General features: G+C 34.7%; 1 protein-coding gene across 2 annotated transcripts in view; it reads right to left on the bottom strand.

Annotated features, from left to right (window-relative positions):
• PHIP (pleckstrin homology domain interacting protein) overlaps positions 1 to 19,361 on the bottom strand; it is a 137,823-nt gene that overhangs the window by 117,401 nt on the left and 1,061 nt on the right. For both annotated transcript variants that reach the window (XM_023223092.3, XM_023223093.2), the window contains exons 4-6: positions 19,208 to 19,267; positions 2,150 to 2,300; positions 1,960 to 2,058 (exon numbers count right to left, since the gene is read on the bottom strand). In XM_023223092.3, the coding sequence (XP_023078860.1) occupies positions 1,960 to 2,058; positions 2,150 to 2,300; positions 19,208 to 19,267 (310 nt within the window). The remainder of the gene's footprint in view (positions 1 to 1,959; positions 2,059 to 2,149; positions 2,301 to 19,207; positions 19,268 to 19,361) is intronic.

The raw sequence follows: 19,361 nt of genomic DNA, 5'->3' as shown, positions 1-19,361 counted from the left end.
AAGCATTATTATTAATAAATTTAGTTTACTGGGAATAAAGCATAGCATAATGGAGTCAAACAGTCTGGGTTGAATCCTGGCTTCACTTCTCACTGCATGTGTGAACTTGGTCAAGTTACCAAAATCTTTCCATGCTTCAGTCTCCTCTGTAAAATAAGCATAACAGTTCCTACCTATAGAACATATAAGGTTTTAAAAGAGTAAATAAATAGAAAACTCTTAGAACAGTCTCTGGCATATAGGAATTACACACCGAGCAAATGTTATTTACCATCAATCATTCTTACACTTTCATTACCTACCACAGATCTGACAATATATTGAAAGAACAAGCATAACATGTTCTCCTTAATATATGGATCTATAGTTTTCCAAAGACAGAATAAACTTTTCCTAAATGGGAAAACTCCTATAATATTTTATTTTTCCCTTCTTTCAGGAAACCTATTATACCACCTTAGAATAATTTTCTAAGTACAAATATACCCTCGTCTCTCAAAATCTTTTGTTAATGTTTGTTCATTATAGCAAGATTATATATTAAAATTATTTAAACAGGACAATCTTTTGTTTTTAAAAAACAATACATGATTACCCACCATGCAGATACCACATAGGTTATCTCTGAAAAGTAAGTTAGAGGAAGCAATCCAGAATACGTCAGAGAGTCAAAAACATGTAAAACATAGAAGAAAGGATAACAAAGCAGATAAAGTGTTTAAGTCCCATAGGAAAGGAGAGAGAATGGAACAGAGAGGTTATTGTAAAAGATAATGATTGATAATTTTTCAATGTCATTAAAAGACATTTCCAGAATCTAAACAAGACAAATTTTTAAAAAATTAACGTCAAGACATATCATACTCAAACTGCAGAAAATCAGAAAGAGAAAAAATCTTAAAAGCAATTAGAGAAAAAGGAATTGCCTTCAAAGCAGCAAGTTAGATAGTAGATTTAAACCCAAGTACATCAATGATTATATGTAAATAACTAAATGTTCTAGATAAAACACAAAGATAGTTATATTGTATTTTTAAAAGCCCCTTTTATATTTTTAAAAGAAATAAAAGGAAACAAAGTTGAAAGTAAAATAATAGAAAAAGAGATACACATACATATATAAATGAAAAACCAAAGTCATATAAAACTTAATATCTGTATAATAAGTATCCAGAAAAGAAAGAATGAAGTAAGATTTGAGCAGGTGGAAGAAAAAAGAATAACATTCCTGGCTAGGTAGGAACATGAGAGTGGAAAAGAAGCTATGATTGAAATGTGAAGGTCTCTGAAAATTAGGAGTACACTTAGAGAAAGTAAAACACTATTAAAGTATCTTGACCTTTTCATACTATCTTGAGCAGAAGAGTGACACAACAAAGGTAGACCTGAATAAGGTTACTATTACAGTGTTACACACTATACTGGAAGGGAGAGAGAGATAGATGACACCCCAGGCAAGATTAGTTTGGATGATGCTGTATTAATCCAGGTAAAGCAAGGGCCTGGTAGTAGCAGATGGGAAATGGATGAACCTAGGAGGCATCTCAAGAAGACATATTTACATCAGTACTCCCTCTTTGAAACTTTAGCCAAAAAAAAAGTACTGTGCTTTTAAAAAGATAACTATTTTTGTCTCCTACCATTATAACTAATCTGAATTATATATTGATTCTACTAACTCGACCTAATAATATATACCTTAATATGGAACTTTTGTAAAAATAAAATACCAATGAGCTAACTGGCCTACATAAGATGCAATGTGCACAATCCCTAATTATACATGACTTTTTCACTATTAAAACTAATAATAAGAAAAAAAATCTATTTTTTTTCCTTTTTGAATGCAGATGTACATAATATGAAATTCTCTAATACCACAGTAACCAAAAAACCTTTTTATATTCAAAAGCTTTTTACCAAGAGGCTATTTACTAGCAGTGAACTCAAACAACTCACCAATGCTGGGTGGGCTACCATAATTAACTGGTGACTCAGGTGGTCTTCCACAGTGCAACGCAGCCAGAGCAGATCCTTTCCATACAACATGCTTGCAGCCTATTAAACACACGTATTTTTATGCATACAAAGAACACAAAAACGAAAGTGAGATAAAGAATGTCTGAATCCTATGAGAAAATTTTCATACTTTTATTTGTGCGTAGTAAAGACTGTCTTCCAGCTCCTAATAAAGTTTGTACTCCAGGAACACTTTGAGGAATTTCTTGTTCAAGAAGAGGTCCTAGTCGATGACATATTTGCAGCAAGTGATCAGGTGCTAAGTGTCTGTAATATTTCACCTATTATGTAAAAGACAAATATAGTATGTTTCAGTTTATCATTTTAATTTTCAAAATCTTTGAGCAACAATAAAAAAATTCATCCAAGTATAAAATGTTTTGCATATTTGATGTAAAGCAAATCTCCAGAATGATTAAGAATTAAAAACAACTGATAGTTGGTTACTAAAAAATTTAAGAACACTTAACATCTATGCTGAATTTCATGATTTACCAAAAACCTTACAGAGAGAAAGACAAAATTCCAACTGCTGCTTTAAATACCTTTCAACCATAAAACAAAGCTACCCACCATAAAAAGTGTGAGCACTTTTGGAACAACTTCAAAATACTACTTAATTTGAAACCATGATATGAAATGCTAATATTTTTATTAGTCTTTCAGTATATAAACAATATTCACGATCTAAATAAAATTATATTGGAAAAAATACTATTATATTACTTTATAATTAGCTATCAAGTTAGAAAAAAATGTCCACAGTAGTATCTCGTTCAGCTGTTCTCAAAGTATGTTTTGGGCACCCCTGGAGGTCCCTCAGATAAAACTTATGAATAATATTACGTTAGTTGTTTTTCACTTTTTCTCATGAATGCATGGTGGAGGTTTCCACAGGACACATAACATGTGATGTCTTAACAGACTGAATGCAGAAGCAGATAGGAAAATGTCTCTTCTATCAAGCCGGATATTAAAGATTCACAGAAATGTAAAACAATGCCATGCTCCTCACAGATTGGCTTTGTTTGGGAATAATTATTATAAAAATGTTACTTATATTAACATGAAATTAGTTTACTAGTATTATTTAATAGGTCTCTAATATGTTATATGCTAAATTTCTAATGTGGTAAATACCAACAGATTATAACCTACACAAATAAAGGAACTTCAATACATTTTAGTAAGCATAAAGGGGTCCTAAGACCAAGAAATTTGAAAACTGTTCCTCAAGTTTACCAAGTAATGGCAACTTTAGATAATGAATTCCTTTAGATAAGACTGATGTGGGGGGAGGTGAGATTTAAATCATTTCATTCCATCTTGCAATATCTGCTATACTCTAACTGCAGAAATCCATGAACGATATGTTTTTAAAGGTAGCTAATACTCATCCATCTAAACTGAAGCCAATAGGAGAAACCTACCTTGCTCTTTATCAAAATACACTCCTTCTTTCACAAAGATAACATGGAGCCATACTGCCACACTTTGGTAAGATTATTTAAAACAGCAGAGTTTGGCATACAGTAGGTGATAAGTCAGTAAAATGAGTATTTTTGGAAAAAGGAGTTCTAATAGAGTATGTATCATATGAATTATACATACTACCTCCTTGTTCTACAGTCAAAAAGCACACTGACATTGAAGTCTCTGAGAAATCCTGAGGTAATTTCCCAAACTCATTTAGCTACAGAATCCCTTTTTTCCCTAATAATATCTATCATATTCATCCAGAACATAGTTTAGGAAACACTAAAACACTAGAATGATTAGATAAGTAAAAAAGCATTTAGAAGAAAACTTACCAAAATGAGTTTTTAAAATCATATTTAATCGTCCCCAAAATAATTTATTTAAAAATAAAATTTAGAAGTCTAGAATACTTGTAAGGTTGCTTCCAGTTCTAAGATTGCAAATGATTATTTTAATGTGACTTAATTGATCAAAATTCCTTTTAAAAACTTTAAAGAAGAAAGAAGTTCATTACTTATTAATTTCAAATGTGTGATGATCCTGTTTTAGTATCCTCTGGCAAAATATATTTTCAGGTCATGAAACTGAACATCCTTACTGTAATATTCTATCTTTCAATAAATTATGAATCCACTCTGACTCAAGCTTTCTTCAGTGATTTAGAATGTTTGAATTTTTCAAAATCAACTTTCATTTTAAAGTTAGAAGAGATACTTCCAATTCGTAAATTCCTTGTGCTTTCTCTGGCTTTTGAGACTTTATACAAGCTGATCCCTCTGCTGGCAATCTTGTCTTACCTGCTCACCTCTACACCTCATTCTCCTTCATGTCTCAGTCTATGTCTCACTCACTGCCTTCCATGACCTATTTACACCACCTGTGCCCCTTTTTGGACACTTTGTGTCCACAGCACATTATACTCCTCAAATGTCCCTTCATCCCTCTAGCACTGTGTGGTACTTACCACATTAATTGTTTTTAATATATTTTGATACTTAGACTTTTAAGAATCTAATGAGAGTTATGATCTTCTTCACCCCAAAAATATAGAAGCCCTACAATTATCTGCCCTGTTTTGGGGGTTCATAAGACTCATGTACTATACTAAAATTGCCAGCTTACTTCTCTGTGTCCTGCATAAGGAGAGATTAGGCCATCTTTACCTCTGTCTAACCAATACCTAATGCAGTACTTACAGTTAAGTGCTTACTAAAGTTCTAGTTGGATAAACGAAGATTTAAGAATATGCAGAAACTACTGACTTCTCCGTTCTCAAAAACCTCAAAACATTTTGTTAGCGCCTATCCCAGCACATAAAAATCGATGCAGTAAAATTTCCTTACATGGTATAATTCTTTATTCTAATAGTTTTGGGTTGTTGTTTTTTGTTTGTTTGTTTGTTTGTTTGAGACAAAGTCGCCCTTTGTCGCCCAGGACGGAGTGCAATGGCGGGATCTCAGCTCACTGCAACCTCCGCCTCCCAGGTTCAAGTGATTTTCCTGCCTCAGCCTCCCAAGTAGCTGGAATTACAGGCACCCACCACCTAACCTGGCTAATTTTTGTATTTTTAGTAAAGACGGTGTTTCGCCACGTTGACCAGGCTGGTCTCAAACTCCTGACCTCAAGTAATTCGCGCCCCCCAGGCCTCCCAAGTGCTGGGATTACAGGCATGGGCCACAGCTATTAGATAATAGCTATTATCTAATTGCAATTGTCTAATAGCAATTCTAATAGTTTTAAAACACTTTTTAAAGAAAGCCATAGAACATGTCTTCAAACAAAATTTTAGACAAAACAGATTAAAGGTACTCAGAAAGTATTCTTACTTAAGTGGCATCAGGGAACACATATGTCAATGCTTGACTCTACTTGCTTCCTCTTAGCAGTCCCTGAGGTACCACCATGAAAGGGTCTCTGGAAAGAACAGTGGAAACAGACTAACAAACAATGCTATTATCCTCTCTTTCCCAAGAGTCCTCTTCCCCACCCCTCATTTTCTCAGCAGATGACCTAACCTACTTTACAGAACCTTTTTTAAAGCTGAAACTTCCTGTTTCTTCCCTATCAAACCTGTAAACCTAGCTACACCTGTACCAATTCTGTCTCTTAGTAACACAATTGTCCCTCTTAACATTTAAGATCCAGTCCCTCTACCTATGCTTTGAATCCTAACTTCTCTGACTGCACGGAAATCCTACACTATAAATTAGACCTCCACATTCTAGTATGTACACTAACTTCCTCTCAACCAACTCCTTCCCATCTACACCTACATGTAAACATGCTCATTTTGCATTCACTTTAGGAAAAAACAAAAACCCTGCCTAACTGCTATTATCCAACACCTCCCCACCCAAATATCCTGGCTACCCCTTTTCCATTCTCTTCCTCTCCGGAAACATGTTTTTAAAATAATGGTCCATAGCCCACCTCATTTCATATCCCATCCTCTCCTCAACCTACTCCATACTAGCTCCCACACTCATGAATTTACAAAAAACTGCTGTTATCAAAAGTTCACCTTCAATTATCAATAACTCCAATAAGCATTTTAAAATCTGTATCTTATTTAATGTCCCATAATATTTCACCTAAGTGTTGAACACTTCCTCATTTGCAAACTATCTTCTCTTAACTTTTGTGACACTCCTTGGCTTGCTTTCTTCCTCTCCAACCATTCCTTCTCATTTTTCTTGTAGGTTTATCCTCCTCTATATAGCCATTAAATAGTGAAGTTCCTTAAGACCCTGGGTACGAGTCCAGTTCCAGATCCTCTTTTCTTCTCACTATATACTCTCTCCTTGGACAACTGTTATAACGACTTCCAAACTTCTATTTATAGCACAGACTTGCATATCAAAGTTTCTTAAAACAGCTCTCTAGAGCCCCAAAGCATCTGACACTCAACGTATGCAAAACTGACTTGATGGATCCTCATGAAAACATTCCCCACTAAAGTGTTCCCTACCTTGGTGGATGTCAACCCCATTTATCCAACCTTAGAAGACAGAAACCAAGGAGCTGCATTTTTTACACAGCCCATTCCTTCCTCCTTCCCATCATATTCCCAATATCCAAACAGTCACCAAGTTCAACTTAATTTTTCCTTCCTATTTTTAAATCCATCTACCTGTATCTCCATAATAATCCAAGTTCAAATAATCTTTGCAATAAACGCCTACCTTTCCCAAACGCATTCACACCCCATTCAAATCTATTCTCTACACTGCAATTAGAATGTTCTTTCCAAAATACACACCGGATCAAGTCACCCCTACTTAAAACACTTCTGAGGCTTTCCTTACTCTTAGGATAAAGATCCAAATCCGTAACTTGGTCTACCAGTCCAGAAATGCATGTATGGTCACTTCTTAACTTTCTAGCTTCACCTGGCACATTCCCAGTCCCTTTCCCCAACTCTCAGTTTTCACATGTCAACCACATGGCCTTCTTTCAGGTTACGCACAATCTCTCTCTCCTGTCAGACTTTATCATATAGCATACACTCTGCATTTCCCCACACTTCCTTGCCCAGACAACTCTTCTATGTGTCTCAGATGTTCCCTCTAATGTAACTTCCTTTGTTTTTTATACTCTACACAATCTAAGTCTGTTTTCTTGGTTGCACACTTCCTGTGACTTTCCTTTATTAACTCATATATCAGCTTGTGATTATACATTTAAAAGTATAATTTACCGTTTTTCTATTTCACCATTAAATACAAAAGAGCAGGGGCCATGAATCTTTTTTGCTCTCAACTGTCTGTCTCTCTTTCTCACACACACACACAAACACACAGAATAAACAAAAATATTTTTTAAAATAAAAACAATCTTTTCTATTACCTTTTTCTAAACATTCCTTATAAACATATTAATCACATTCCTATTCATAAATATTAATACATTATTTACAGATATACATATGTGATTTTCAATTTTCTAGTAAGAACCCCATATCTTTAATATAAACTTAAGCTTTTAATTTAAATTAGCTTTTATTTCACTGGTAAATAATTAAAAGAGACATTTAAAATAATATAATAAAATCTCTTATCTATATTGTATGTGGTTTCTCAGCAATCTATCATACCATATTATTTCAGGGAAAAAATAACCCCTCAAGAATCCCAAATTCTGATATACGAGTTACTTTCTGTGACCCTAGGTGCTTTCAAATTCTTAACATTCAACACATAAAAAGTATGACCAGATTATAAAGTCAATGTGATAAATAATACTAATATAGCTAACACATATTGGCTGCACACTGAATGCCAGGCCCCATGGTAAGTGTGTAAGTTTTACATGGAACTACTCACAACTCTGAGAGGTATATACTATCATTATTCCCATTTTATAAAAAAATTATAGAATTTATTTAAAAAGATACTGCAACCTTCCCAAGTTCACACACAGTGAGCAGATGAGAGTCAAACCATAGCAATCTAACTCTGGACTCTACAATTCATACTATCACACAAATGACCTATTACCTCAAATATGTGTATATATCAATGTGCAAGATATAAGCAAGTCATACAACAGACATTTTGAATAGTTTTCAACACAGACATTAAAGTGAACCAGAAAACATAAAAGCATAAATTTCTATAGGTAAAAGGGAACACTTTAAAAAATTCTAACGGTAAAAGTAGAATATAAAACTAAAATATTTATAAGATTATGCTGCTATACCCTTAATTTAAAATTAGAAAGTAAAAACAGATTAAAGAGTTAATAACAAATTTATTATTACCATTTTAAAAATTCCCCCAAGAATGCCCATGTATCAGTAGTGCTCAAAACTTTTTAAACTCATCCACCCCCATTTTGTTTTCATTTGTTTTTTAAGAGAGCGGGGGGGGGTCTCGCTCTGTTACCAAGGCTAGGGGACAGTGGCACAGTCACAGCTCACTGCAGCCTCAAATTCCTGGGTTCAAACAATCCTCCCACCTCAGTCTCCAGAGCAGCTGAGACTACAGGTGTGTTATATCACTTCTAATTTTTATTTTATTTTTTTAGAGACAGCGTCTCTCTATGTTGCCCAGACTGGTCTGGAACTCCTGGCTTCAAGTGACCCTCCTACCTCAGCCTCTCAAGTAGCTAGGATTACAGGTATGAGCCACCATGCCTAGCTCTCATCCCTTTTTGATGAACAAAACATTTTCTCTCCTCCAATAAGATGCAAGAATGGGCCTTATGGATGCAAATCCTGATGCCATTCCATCGAGATTCACACTTCTACTGTCTAAACCAGGCGACTACTCAGAGCTTTTTCAAACTTACGTCCCTTCCACCTCCATTCTCAATTGAGTTGCTTGCTATGGGAACAACAATCTTTGGTTAACTGTCCATCCATTTTAATCCTTTTTCATGGTTAAAATCTGAATTAGCTGAAGGTATCCTTTTGGTAAAATATGTTATATTATTTAGAGTAGAAGTCAGCGAACATTTGTAACCATCATATGGTAAATATTTGAGGCTTTAAGAATAACATAGCACCTCCATTGTATGTTCTTATTTTTTTTTTTAAACAATTCTTTAAAAACGCAATAACCATGCTTAGCTTGATGGCCTTCCAAAAACAGATCTCCTGCACAATTTACCCACAGCAGCCATTAGTTTACCACTCCCTGATCGAAAGAATGATTCATGGTTCTAGCAATGTCTCCATCAGTAAGAACAAAAGAATTCTGTGAAACAGCAGCAACTCTGCTCATTCCTTGTCCATCTTGGCCCAAGTTATAAATCTGTATCATCCATTTTTCAGATCACATGTATAAAATATTTCTAAAATTATCCATTGCAATTTGAACAAAAGGGTCATCTTCTGAGAATGTGAATTATAGTATGGAAGAAACAAGAAAAGAAACCGAGCTATTTGAGAGGTTTATTATCCTGCATTTTTGGCTAAACCAACATTTTCTGATAGTATGCTACTTCATATAAACAGCCATCCTTCCCAGCCAAAAAAAATTTGCCATTATCTCAGTGAAAGGTATTGTTAAAAGGCAAGTGTCATTAGTGGGAAGAAAATATAACGGATCTAGAAGCCGCTGCATTCTATCAGACATATTGCCACTAAGAACTCTACTCAGTTTGTAAAGAAATGGTCAGTAATTTAAAATGTGAAATCTTACCAGTCATGGTAGCTCATGCCTGTAATCCCAGCACTTTGGGAGGCTGAGGCAGGTGGATCACTTGAGGTCAGGAGTTCAAGAGCAGCCCTGCCAGCATGGTGAAACCCTCTACCAAAAATACAAAAATTAGCCAGACATGGTGGCACATGCCTGTAGTCCCAGATACTTGGGAGGCTGAAGCAGGAAAATTGTTTGAATCCTGGAGACAGAGGTTGCAGTGAGCTGAGATCACGCCACTGCACTCCAGTGTGAGTGACAGAGCAAGACTCTGTCTCAAAAACAACAACAACAACAACAAAACCCCAAGAAATCTCAAGTCACATAGCCTGGGTTTAAAGTTGCTAAGGCTGAGGATGAGAAAAACATTTACTATTTCTAAGCCTCAGTGTCCTCATCTGTATGACTAGTATCACAATAGTCACCACCCTGGAAAGTAGTCATAAATTACTAAATTAAACCATATAAAGTAGTTAATACTGTACCTAAAAGTTGGCTGTTACTTTAATTACATTCTATATTACATATTACATCTACATAATGACTTTTCATGTTAAACACAATCTTTGTAAACCTAAATAGGAAAAAAATTTGAGCATCTTTTTAACAACCTTTTCAAAGTCATGTTAGATCAATATATTCATTCCAATTATTTGATTTAGCTGTGAAGACCGAGAAGTGCCTTTCTCTCCTGTAGCATATAATTATTATGAAAATAAGACCCTGCTGTTTGGCACCAGTATCATCTGTCTAACTAGGCTTTCACTTCATCTTTAGGTTCTAAACATCTAATATGTTCTAAAAAGTCACTTTTTCAGATCTTCTCACATCTATTCTCTCAGTTTTGTCAGATATAAAAGGCTAGTTACGGCCGGGCGCGGTGGCTCAAGCCTGTAATCCCAGCACTTTGGGAGGCCGAGACGGGCGGATCACGAGGTCAGGAGATCAAGACCATCCTGGCTATCACGGTGAAACCCCGTCTCTACTAAAAATACAAAAAACTAGCCGGGCGAGGTGGCAGGCGCCTGTAGTCCCAGCTACTTGGGAGGCTGAGGCAGGAGAATGGCATAAACCCGGGAGGCGGAGCTTGCAGTGAGCTGAGATCCGGCCACTGCACTCCAGCCTGGGCGACAGAGCAAGACTCCGTCTCAACAACAACAAAAAAAAGGCTAGTTACACTTCTGCTATTATGTTTTTGAGTTCTAAAAGGCGAGTTTATTGGAATACAGTTATTTGTATACTATTGTAGCATATAAACAAAATTATAGAAATACAATATATTGTATAAATATATTATTTATCATATAAAACATATAATATACAATATATAAATATAAATTTATAGAAACACTATGTGATAATTACTGTTTACGGCCTGTTATTAAAATCCCAGCCTCTAAAATTCTAAAAACATCCAATCTTATAATTACAAATCTGTTACTGTGTGAGTTAAATTATAATCTTTAAAGCAAGAATGCATTTTCTGATTTGTTAACTGTAATAGCTTCTCCACAGAAAAACAAAGTACTTACTTTGTGCTGAGTGTTCTAAAAATTTATTTATCTTCATAAGCACATAAGCTTAAGTATTCTCCCTATTTCATACATAAAGAAAACTGAAGTTCAAGGCAGCAGTTTGTCTGAGGGCACACATTTGGAGAACAGAAGAAACAGTAATCAAACCCAGGTCTCCTGATTCCAAGTTTACTGTTATTTTTATCATGTTACAGCTTCCTTATTAGAACTCTAGTTTTCTCCCCACTGACACACAGATTTGATTAAAAACTTAACAGAACCCATATAAGTCAGTTCAAGTTAAGTCCTCTAAGCTGGGTAACTATTCTCAGAAGGCCCCTTAGATGCCTACTATTTCTTTGTAATTATAATAAAATATAGAACCTTATTAAGTGTCAAAATTAATCTTGGTGGTCTATTTGCTCAAGTAATTGTGAATAAACAAGCTTCAAAGAATGTGTCATATTCAGAATTTAGTCAACTGTTAAGAATTCATTTAGATAATTCAGATTACATTATCAATACAATTACCAATACAAATTTGTCATTTAAAGAAAATGCAATACTAAAATAAAAACAAAGAAAATGCAATACTACTCTTCCAAATTTTATTAATCATAAACCAATCAAATCTTGCTAAAAAAAAAAGAGAGACTCTATTCAGAATTGAGGTTTCCATAAACCAAAGCAGGGATGCTTCATAAAAAAGAATTTAAAACACAACAAAATGACAACATTTAATTGCTTAAAATAACAAATTTTCAAGTTTTGATTTTTAAGTTGTCATATGAGCTACTTTGCATACTTTTAAAATTCCCTTTAAAACATTACTAGCGAAACATTAAATTCAAATCTAGGAACCTGCTGAAAAGTTACTGTGTATTAATTTAAAGACGAAAAATCCTTTAACTGCTTATACTAACGCCAACGTAAATAATCTTGAAAGATGAGTTTCATTTTTAATGTTTCAGTTTCAAGCACAGTACTCAAAATAACATAATTCTTATGCAACGACAGCAAAGTTGTTTTAGACAACGGATGTTTCACTAAGTTGCCTAGAATGTAGTGTCTCTACACCCAAAAACTAAACCAGAGTCAAACACGAGATACATATTTCTTGCATTATACTATAATTCTTTTGCCATGACAAGTTACATGTCTTTTTCTATTCATGACAGAAACCAAATAGACCATGACATATGACCACCACAGGACAGCTGCAGTCCAGAACACAGTCATCCTCCAACATTCATGGGGGAATGGTTCCAGGAAACCCCCACACCAAAATCAAAATCCAGGATGCTCAAATTCCTCATATAAAATGGCACAGTGTTTTCATATAACCTATACATACACTCCTCCTGCACACTTTAAATCATCTCTAGATTACTTATAATACCTAATACAATGTAAATGTCATATAAATAATTGTTACACCGTATTTTTAAAATTTTTTGTATTTTGTTTTCTAAACTATTTTGATCTACAGCTGAATTCACAGATGTGACACCTGCAGATAAGGAAAGCCTGCTGTACATGAATTCTTCCTGTGTCCCTGCTGCAAAAAAACCTGCTATACCCATTTGTACTGCCATGGATAACCTAGGAGTTACCTATACCACACATCTCATTCTCTTTACAATTTAGTTTTAACACAAGCAGAAGTTGCATTTGACTATGTTGCCACCTAAATTTTCTTATCAAAAACTTCTCATTCAACCATCCTTTTCTTACCTGTGATGCCTAAGCTCAAATATGGCTGTTTTTGAGTGTGTAAGGTAAATAACTAAAGGAGGACCTGTCTCACAACTGATGATGGTCTTCTCTGTAGTAACTTCTCAACTTACATTCATCACTATTCAATACGATAACACGTTTGTGATTTTTCAGTACCCTGCTTTATCAAATTCCATCAAGAAAAAACATGTTATCATTTTCACCAATTTGTTATAAAATACTTACACTCCTCTATATTCCATAGGTCCATAACATTATTTATTGCAAAGTAATTTATTAACACTCACAATTTCCTCATAATTTCATCGACATAGCTTCTCAAAAACAAAATAATAGAAACTGAGACTGTTCACATTTAAAACGTCTTTCACAAACTTTAAATTTGATTCCTATAATAGCCTTTGCCACTTTTAGATATAACCACAAAAGCAACTTAAATATCCTAAAATTAGCTGTTAAAAATTTTTTTCTAAGTAAAAGTGCATTAAAATAGAAAGTTATTTTAAATAAGTATGTTTGGTATTCTCTGCCAACTAAAGCTTAGTATTACAGATATTTTTCTACGAATTCTGAAATATATACAAGGAAACTACTAGTAAGAATGAAACTAATCTGTTTAGTATTACTTATTCAGAGTAGTTGTACAAGATACGATTTTGTTACAATTCTGTAGTGACATGGTAAATACCCACAAAATTTGAGAAAGGGAAGAATGACTGTCAATTGGTTTTCACTTTAGTAGAAGCTGCATTAGACTGTTATTATTATTTTCTTATTATTCATCCATGTTTCCAGATTATGAAAAAAAAAGAAAACCAAAAACTAACTTACAAAGAAATTCTAAATCAACTAAAAAACTGAAATTGATTAGGATTTATTTAACCTAAAGCTAAAGTCTTTCTTAAATTCTGTTTAAAATATATATAAACAGATTGACAAAATAGAAGTCAAGACATCTCTTCTCCGACAGTTTCCAAAAAGAATATAAACTGTTGTGATGGTTGTAAATATCGCAAATAACTGTATAGGAGGCAGATGCAATAGCCAAGTTCTCTTCATATATTGCTAAATGTCACTTGATGATTACCCAAAGAGAAAAAGCTTTGCATATTCTCTAATCAATTCAGGATTACATCAACCACCTAAATTATTTCTTAATGTTCAGTGTTCCATAAAAACAAATCATAGTAGAAATCAGTAGCAATATTTTTCCAGAGGTCTATCCACAATGCCTTAACCATGATTTATTTTTGGTATTAACTAAACATTTTTCCTTTATTTTTTAGGCCTGTTTCATCCTTGAGTCTATAAAGTAATTATATTAATAGTACCTTCCGAAGTTTTTTGCTTTTTTTTTTTTTTTCTTTTCTTGAGACAGGGTATCACTGTGTCGCCCAGGCTGGAGGGCAGTGGCATGGGACAGAGCTTACTGCAGCTTCAACCTCCCTGGGCTCAGGCGATCCTCTCACCTCAGCCTTTCGGGTAATTGGGATTACAGGCATGTGTCACTACTACTGGCTAATTTTTTTTCAGTTTTTGTAGAGATGGGGTTTTCCATTTTGTCCAGGCTGTTCTCCAACTCGTGGCCTCCCAAAATACTGGGATTACAGGTGTGAGCCACCACACCCGGACTCTTCTGAAGTTTTAATGCAGTCTTTTTATACTGCAGATTCTATGTTTAGAAAGTACATACATACTTGAAATAAAAATGTAAATGCTCTTCTTTTAAAATATTATAAAGCTCTAAGTGGAACACTACTAAAGTTCTGATAATAGCACTACTAAAGTTCTGATAATAGCAAACCCAAACCCTTACATAGTACTTGATTCATACCAGTTATTAGTCACAGATCACACAAAGTAGAAGCTATTATTAGCCCATTTTACCGAATGGAAAACAGACTCTCTCAATACGATTCTGCCTCACAACAAATAAAAACCATTATAGTTTGTGAAAGGCACACTCCAGCTCCCGCTTTATGTTCACACCGCTTTACAATGAAGAAGATTAACAATACAGTAAGTACTGCAATTAAAAATGTTTGTAAATGCTTCAAATTTTAAAAAATGGTGTAAGTATCAATACAATAATTCTACTTGTAAGAAAGAATGAAGAATGCTCCTTCAGCCTCTCAGCAACATATTCACACCTAACATTTTATTCATCATGTAACCCTTCACACCTAACATATTTTATTCATCACTATAACAACCTTGAGAGATTACAGCTGTTTTAGAGACTACCACGCAAAGCTTCTATTTCATTGATACTCTACTAAAAAAGGAAATAGTAACTCTACTACACACATTTACTTTATTACATGTTCCCCCAACCCCCAAAAATTATAATAATCAAGTGTTGAAAGAACTATGCTATCTTCAATGTAGAATGGGAATCCCTAATTCTAAAGCATTTAATATGGTATCTTTTTTTTTCCCCTGAAAGTTGTCTCTAGGTTTTATACCTTAACTTTCACATTAATCAGCACACACTAAATAAATGTATACCTAAGATACATACATAAATAAATCCTATCCACGGTTCCTATTCATCTCTGAATTTGAGACCACCAATAATGAAAACTAGTGCTTAAACTATGATGGAAATCATGGTAATTTGGGGGCATTTTACAACATAGTTAGTGTCTCAAATCATCTTTGCAACAAGAAATGAATTTACCACCAAAGAATGGCACTATGAAAAGCATTTATATAATTTTGTAACCTACGTGATTTCTACTTTTCTATGTTTTAGAAAATTAAGCTCTACAAATGAAATAAAGCTTACTTCTTAAATACAATGTACTGCTATTTCTAGTTCAAAATCACAGATTTTCAGATTGAAAAAATTTCAATCCACTTATTTTTCAAAAGAGATAACTGGAACAAAGAGAAATTCCATGACTTGCCCAAGATTACCTACAGGTTAACTGTCAGCAGAGCTTAAACCCAAAATCCATATCTCCTAACTCCCAATCCTTTCACTAAAAAATGAAAAAAAAAAAAAAAGACAAAAGATTTCTAATAAAGTGGAATAATTTTAAGAAAGGCAAATATCACTATTTTACAAGGCAAAAAATAAATCATTTTAACAGACTGGCAAAACATGAACTAGTTCTTGGGGGGAAAAAAGAGAAGTCTTCTAAGAAAAAATGTAATCAAGAGAGTCCCAAATCCGGTAAAATGCTTGAAAACTCTGCCTCTATATCTCATAAATATGCAATCATCATTACGTGACAACTAGAAAGCAGACTTAATAAACTAAATAGATTCACTATTCAAACTAAGAAATAAACAAATGACAAAGCTTTCCTTCTGTCCAAAAAAAGGTTTTTTATTCTACAGTTTAAGAATTCTGATATTTGGAAAAAGTGCTCCTGTTCTTTAAAATATATCTCATATTTTTAAAAATGTAAAATCTAATTAAACGTATACCATAGCACCAAAAACAATTTTTAGCTTCCTATCCATTTACTTTGTTAAAAATGTTTTAAATCTTAAGGTAGATGGTGATAATTACAGTCATGTTTTAAACCAGAGACAGAAACAACCATAAGATATGAGCATTTCCTTTCTCAATCACACTTGAAATGAATGCATCAATTTTAACCTGTAAACTTTTAAAACTGCTCTTAAAATTCTACTTTCCTCTTGAGTAAAATTTAACCATTGCAATTATAACTAGACTGACTACAGATGATCAGTGCCTATCTTTAAATTCACATGTACAAATATTACACCCCATTTTAAACAGCTTTAATTTGAGGTTTTCTAGAAATTTCAATGTGATGTGATATATGAGTTTTCCCATTTAAAATATTGCTCAGTTTATTATTTAATATAACAAATCATTTCCAGGAAGAGTAGAAACTAAAGAAACTACAGTTTCACTCACCAAGTAATTTTCAAACCAATGTTAAATAAATTCAACTCGATACACAACATAAAACTTTTGAAGTCATAAGAATTAAAATAATAGAAAATACTGTACAAGATACTTTACATGTGCTGAGTTAGATATAAAACAGCAAGATCTACTATTGAACAAAAAAATCCAGTCTTCCTAATGTTTTTAGATCTAAATCTCAACTAAAAAGGTGAAATAAAGTTAATTCACACACCTAGATACACAGTTTGATGGATGAGAAAGCACCTCAAATGGTACCTTGCATTCAGTAGAGTAAGCACTATGCTGAATGAATGAAAAGAGAAAATGAGTCAAAGAACTCCAAGTTCTAATAAGATTTCTAAACTGATTGACGAGTATGACAACATGACTGTTCTAGTAAAGAGAAAACTCCAAGCAAGAAAAACCACTTCCATTCAAAATAGGTGGATTTTGAGAATAATACACAGATATACACAGATAAAAAGAATGCTTATTGTATCTTAACTCTGAGATGCAGACTAGGGATAGAAATTCACTTTACCAATATTTCCTCCCCCCATACTCCCCCCCAAAAATTAAATTAACTCAAAATCAAAATTGATAGCTCATTTTTACTGAAAAAAAAAAAAAAAAAGATATTCCTACGAGGATTAGCCATTACCATAATTTAGCCAGACACCATTAAGCTGCTTCATTTAAAAAATATAACATTACCAAAAGATTTCAAGAAAACGCAGCAATCCTCAGTGACTGAAAGTTTGTGGGTTTTTAAGAGATGCACGGATGTAAAAGCAGATGCAAAGATGAGTTTTGTAAAACCTGCCCCATCTTAAAAATGGAGTATTATAACCTTTGTGATAATTTTTTCAAATAGCAAGAAAGACATGTAAATTCACTGACGATTTCTATCAAATATTTATAAACCTAAAAATTAATTTCAAATTAGTAAATCTTGGAGTTTACTTCCAGTTCCATTCACTTTGGCCAAGAATTGAATGAAAGTATCCCAAATCACTCCTTGAAAACACACGTTCAGTGTGAACATTACACTGTTAAATCTCCATTAGATGTATTAAACCTCAGTACCCTTGCTTATTTCAACAGCCATGAGTGGTTATCAACAACTGAGATTAAATCACAAGAGATTTATACACAAAAGTTAGGAAATACACTACATTAAAAAAAAAAGGCCATTATAATCATGTCCTGCCCTCACCTCACAAAAGACATTCATTCTAAGCTCGCTGAAACTTCCTAGTCATTAGAGAAGTTCTGATGAAGTAACATTAGTAATTATGACTATCTCAAAACAGTTACAAAAGCCTCATAAAAATCAACGCACTACATAAATTTCAAAGGCTTGGTGTGCCCGGTGCGACTGCTTTTAACTGCCCCCCACACACATATTCACACACCGAACCTCTATCAGTTTAGCAGAAAATGTTACAGATAACATAACTCCTTTAAGGTAACTTCCAATCACATTACTGAAGTGATAGGTCCACTTCTGAAAAGCAATTTTTAAAGATTCCTAACATACTCATTTTGACAACCCACAAAATTAAGAAAAAGGTCTTTTTTAAGCTATTAAACAAAATATGTCCCAATATAAGCACAACAACTTTTACTGGCCGAGTTCCATCCCACAGTAAATATGTGGACAAAAATCAAAACTCTTCAGTGTACTCCAATAATAGTTTTTAATTAAACGAGAGGCATACCATAAGAATTAGAAAAAGCCTACTAAACTTCTGGTTTTAGGGAATTACAGGCTTTACACTTCTGCAAAGATGTGTTTTAGTAAATGCAAGACGAATCACTGACCAACTATCATCACACATCAGAACCCTTCCAACAAAAAACCTAGGACTGAATTTAGGGAAAACAAAATAAACGATAGAGGAGGAAAAAAAAATTATGTCTTGCCACGGTATCGCAGCCGCTGGATAGCCTGCCTGTGAAATGCTAATGCTACTTCGGAGCAGTTAGTCACCAGCTATTGTGTAGGGCAGGAGAAAGCCGAGCCGGCCGCGCGTGCAGAGCAAGCAAGCGAACGAGCGAGCGCGCTCTCCCCCTTCGCGCCGCTCCCGCCGCCGCCGACTCTCGCGCGCCCCCGCGCCCGCACGGACGCGCGCGCCGGCCCCTCCTCCTCCGGCCTTGCACTGCACAACACTCATGACGTATCTTTATTTCTAGCACATTAACAAAATATCACAAATAAATTGTCCGCAGCCCCTGCGGCCCCGGAGTACGAGTACCCCCGGCCACTGGCCCCCGCAGACCCCGCGCCGGCCTCCCAACCCTCCCCGTGGCCTTTGAAGCTTTCACGTTCTAGGGCCAAGTTTTTGTCTCTGTAAAAAATTGCGGGAAATTCAATTTTTATTCGACTCAGGGAAAAGTTTCTTTGCTCTGCGACGTGAATGTCTCACCAGATTCTGGTAGGTCCTGGGATGCTCCTTCCCAGTCCAGTCTGTGCGCCGGGGCAGCAGCTGCGGGGAGAGGACACCCCGTGAGCTCGGCCCCCGGCCCCTGCCCGCCCGCTCCCCTCCCCCGCCCGCCCCGCGCCCCGGCGGGGACCCCCGA

The sequence above is a fragment of the Piliocolobus tephrosceles genome, chromosome 5 (genome assembly GCF_002776525.5).
Source record: "Piliocolobus tephrosceles isolate RC106 chromosome 5, ASM277652v3, whole genome shotgun sequence".
Taxonomy (NCBI): domain Eukaryota; kingdom Metazoa; phylum Chordata; class Mammalia; order Primates; family Cercopithecidae; genus Piliocolobus; species Piliocolobus tephrosceles.
Note: the sequence above shows the minus strand (reverse complement) of the source record. Positions and strands in the feature narration are given on the sequence as shown.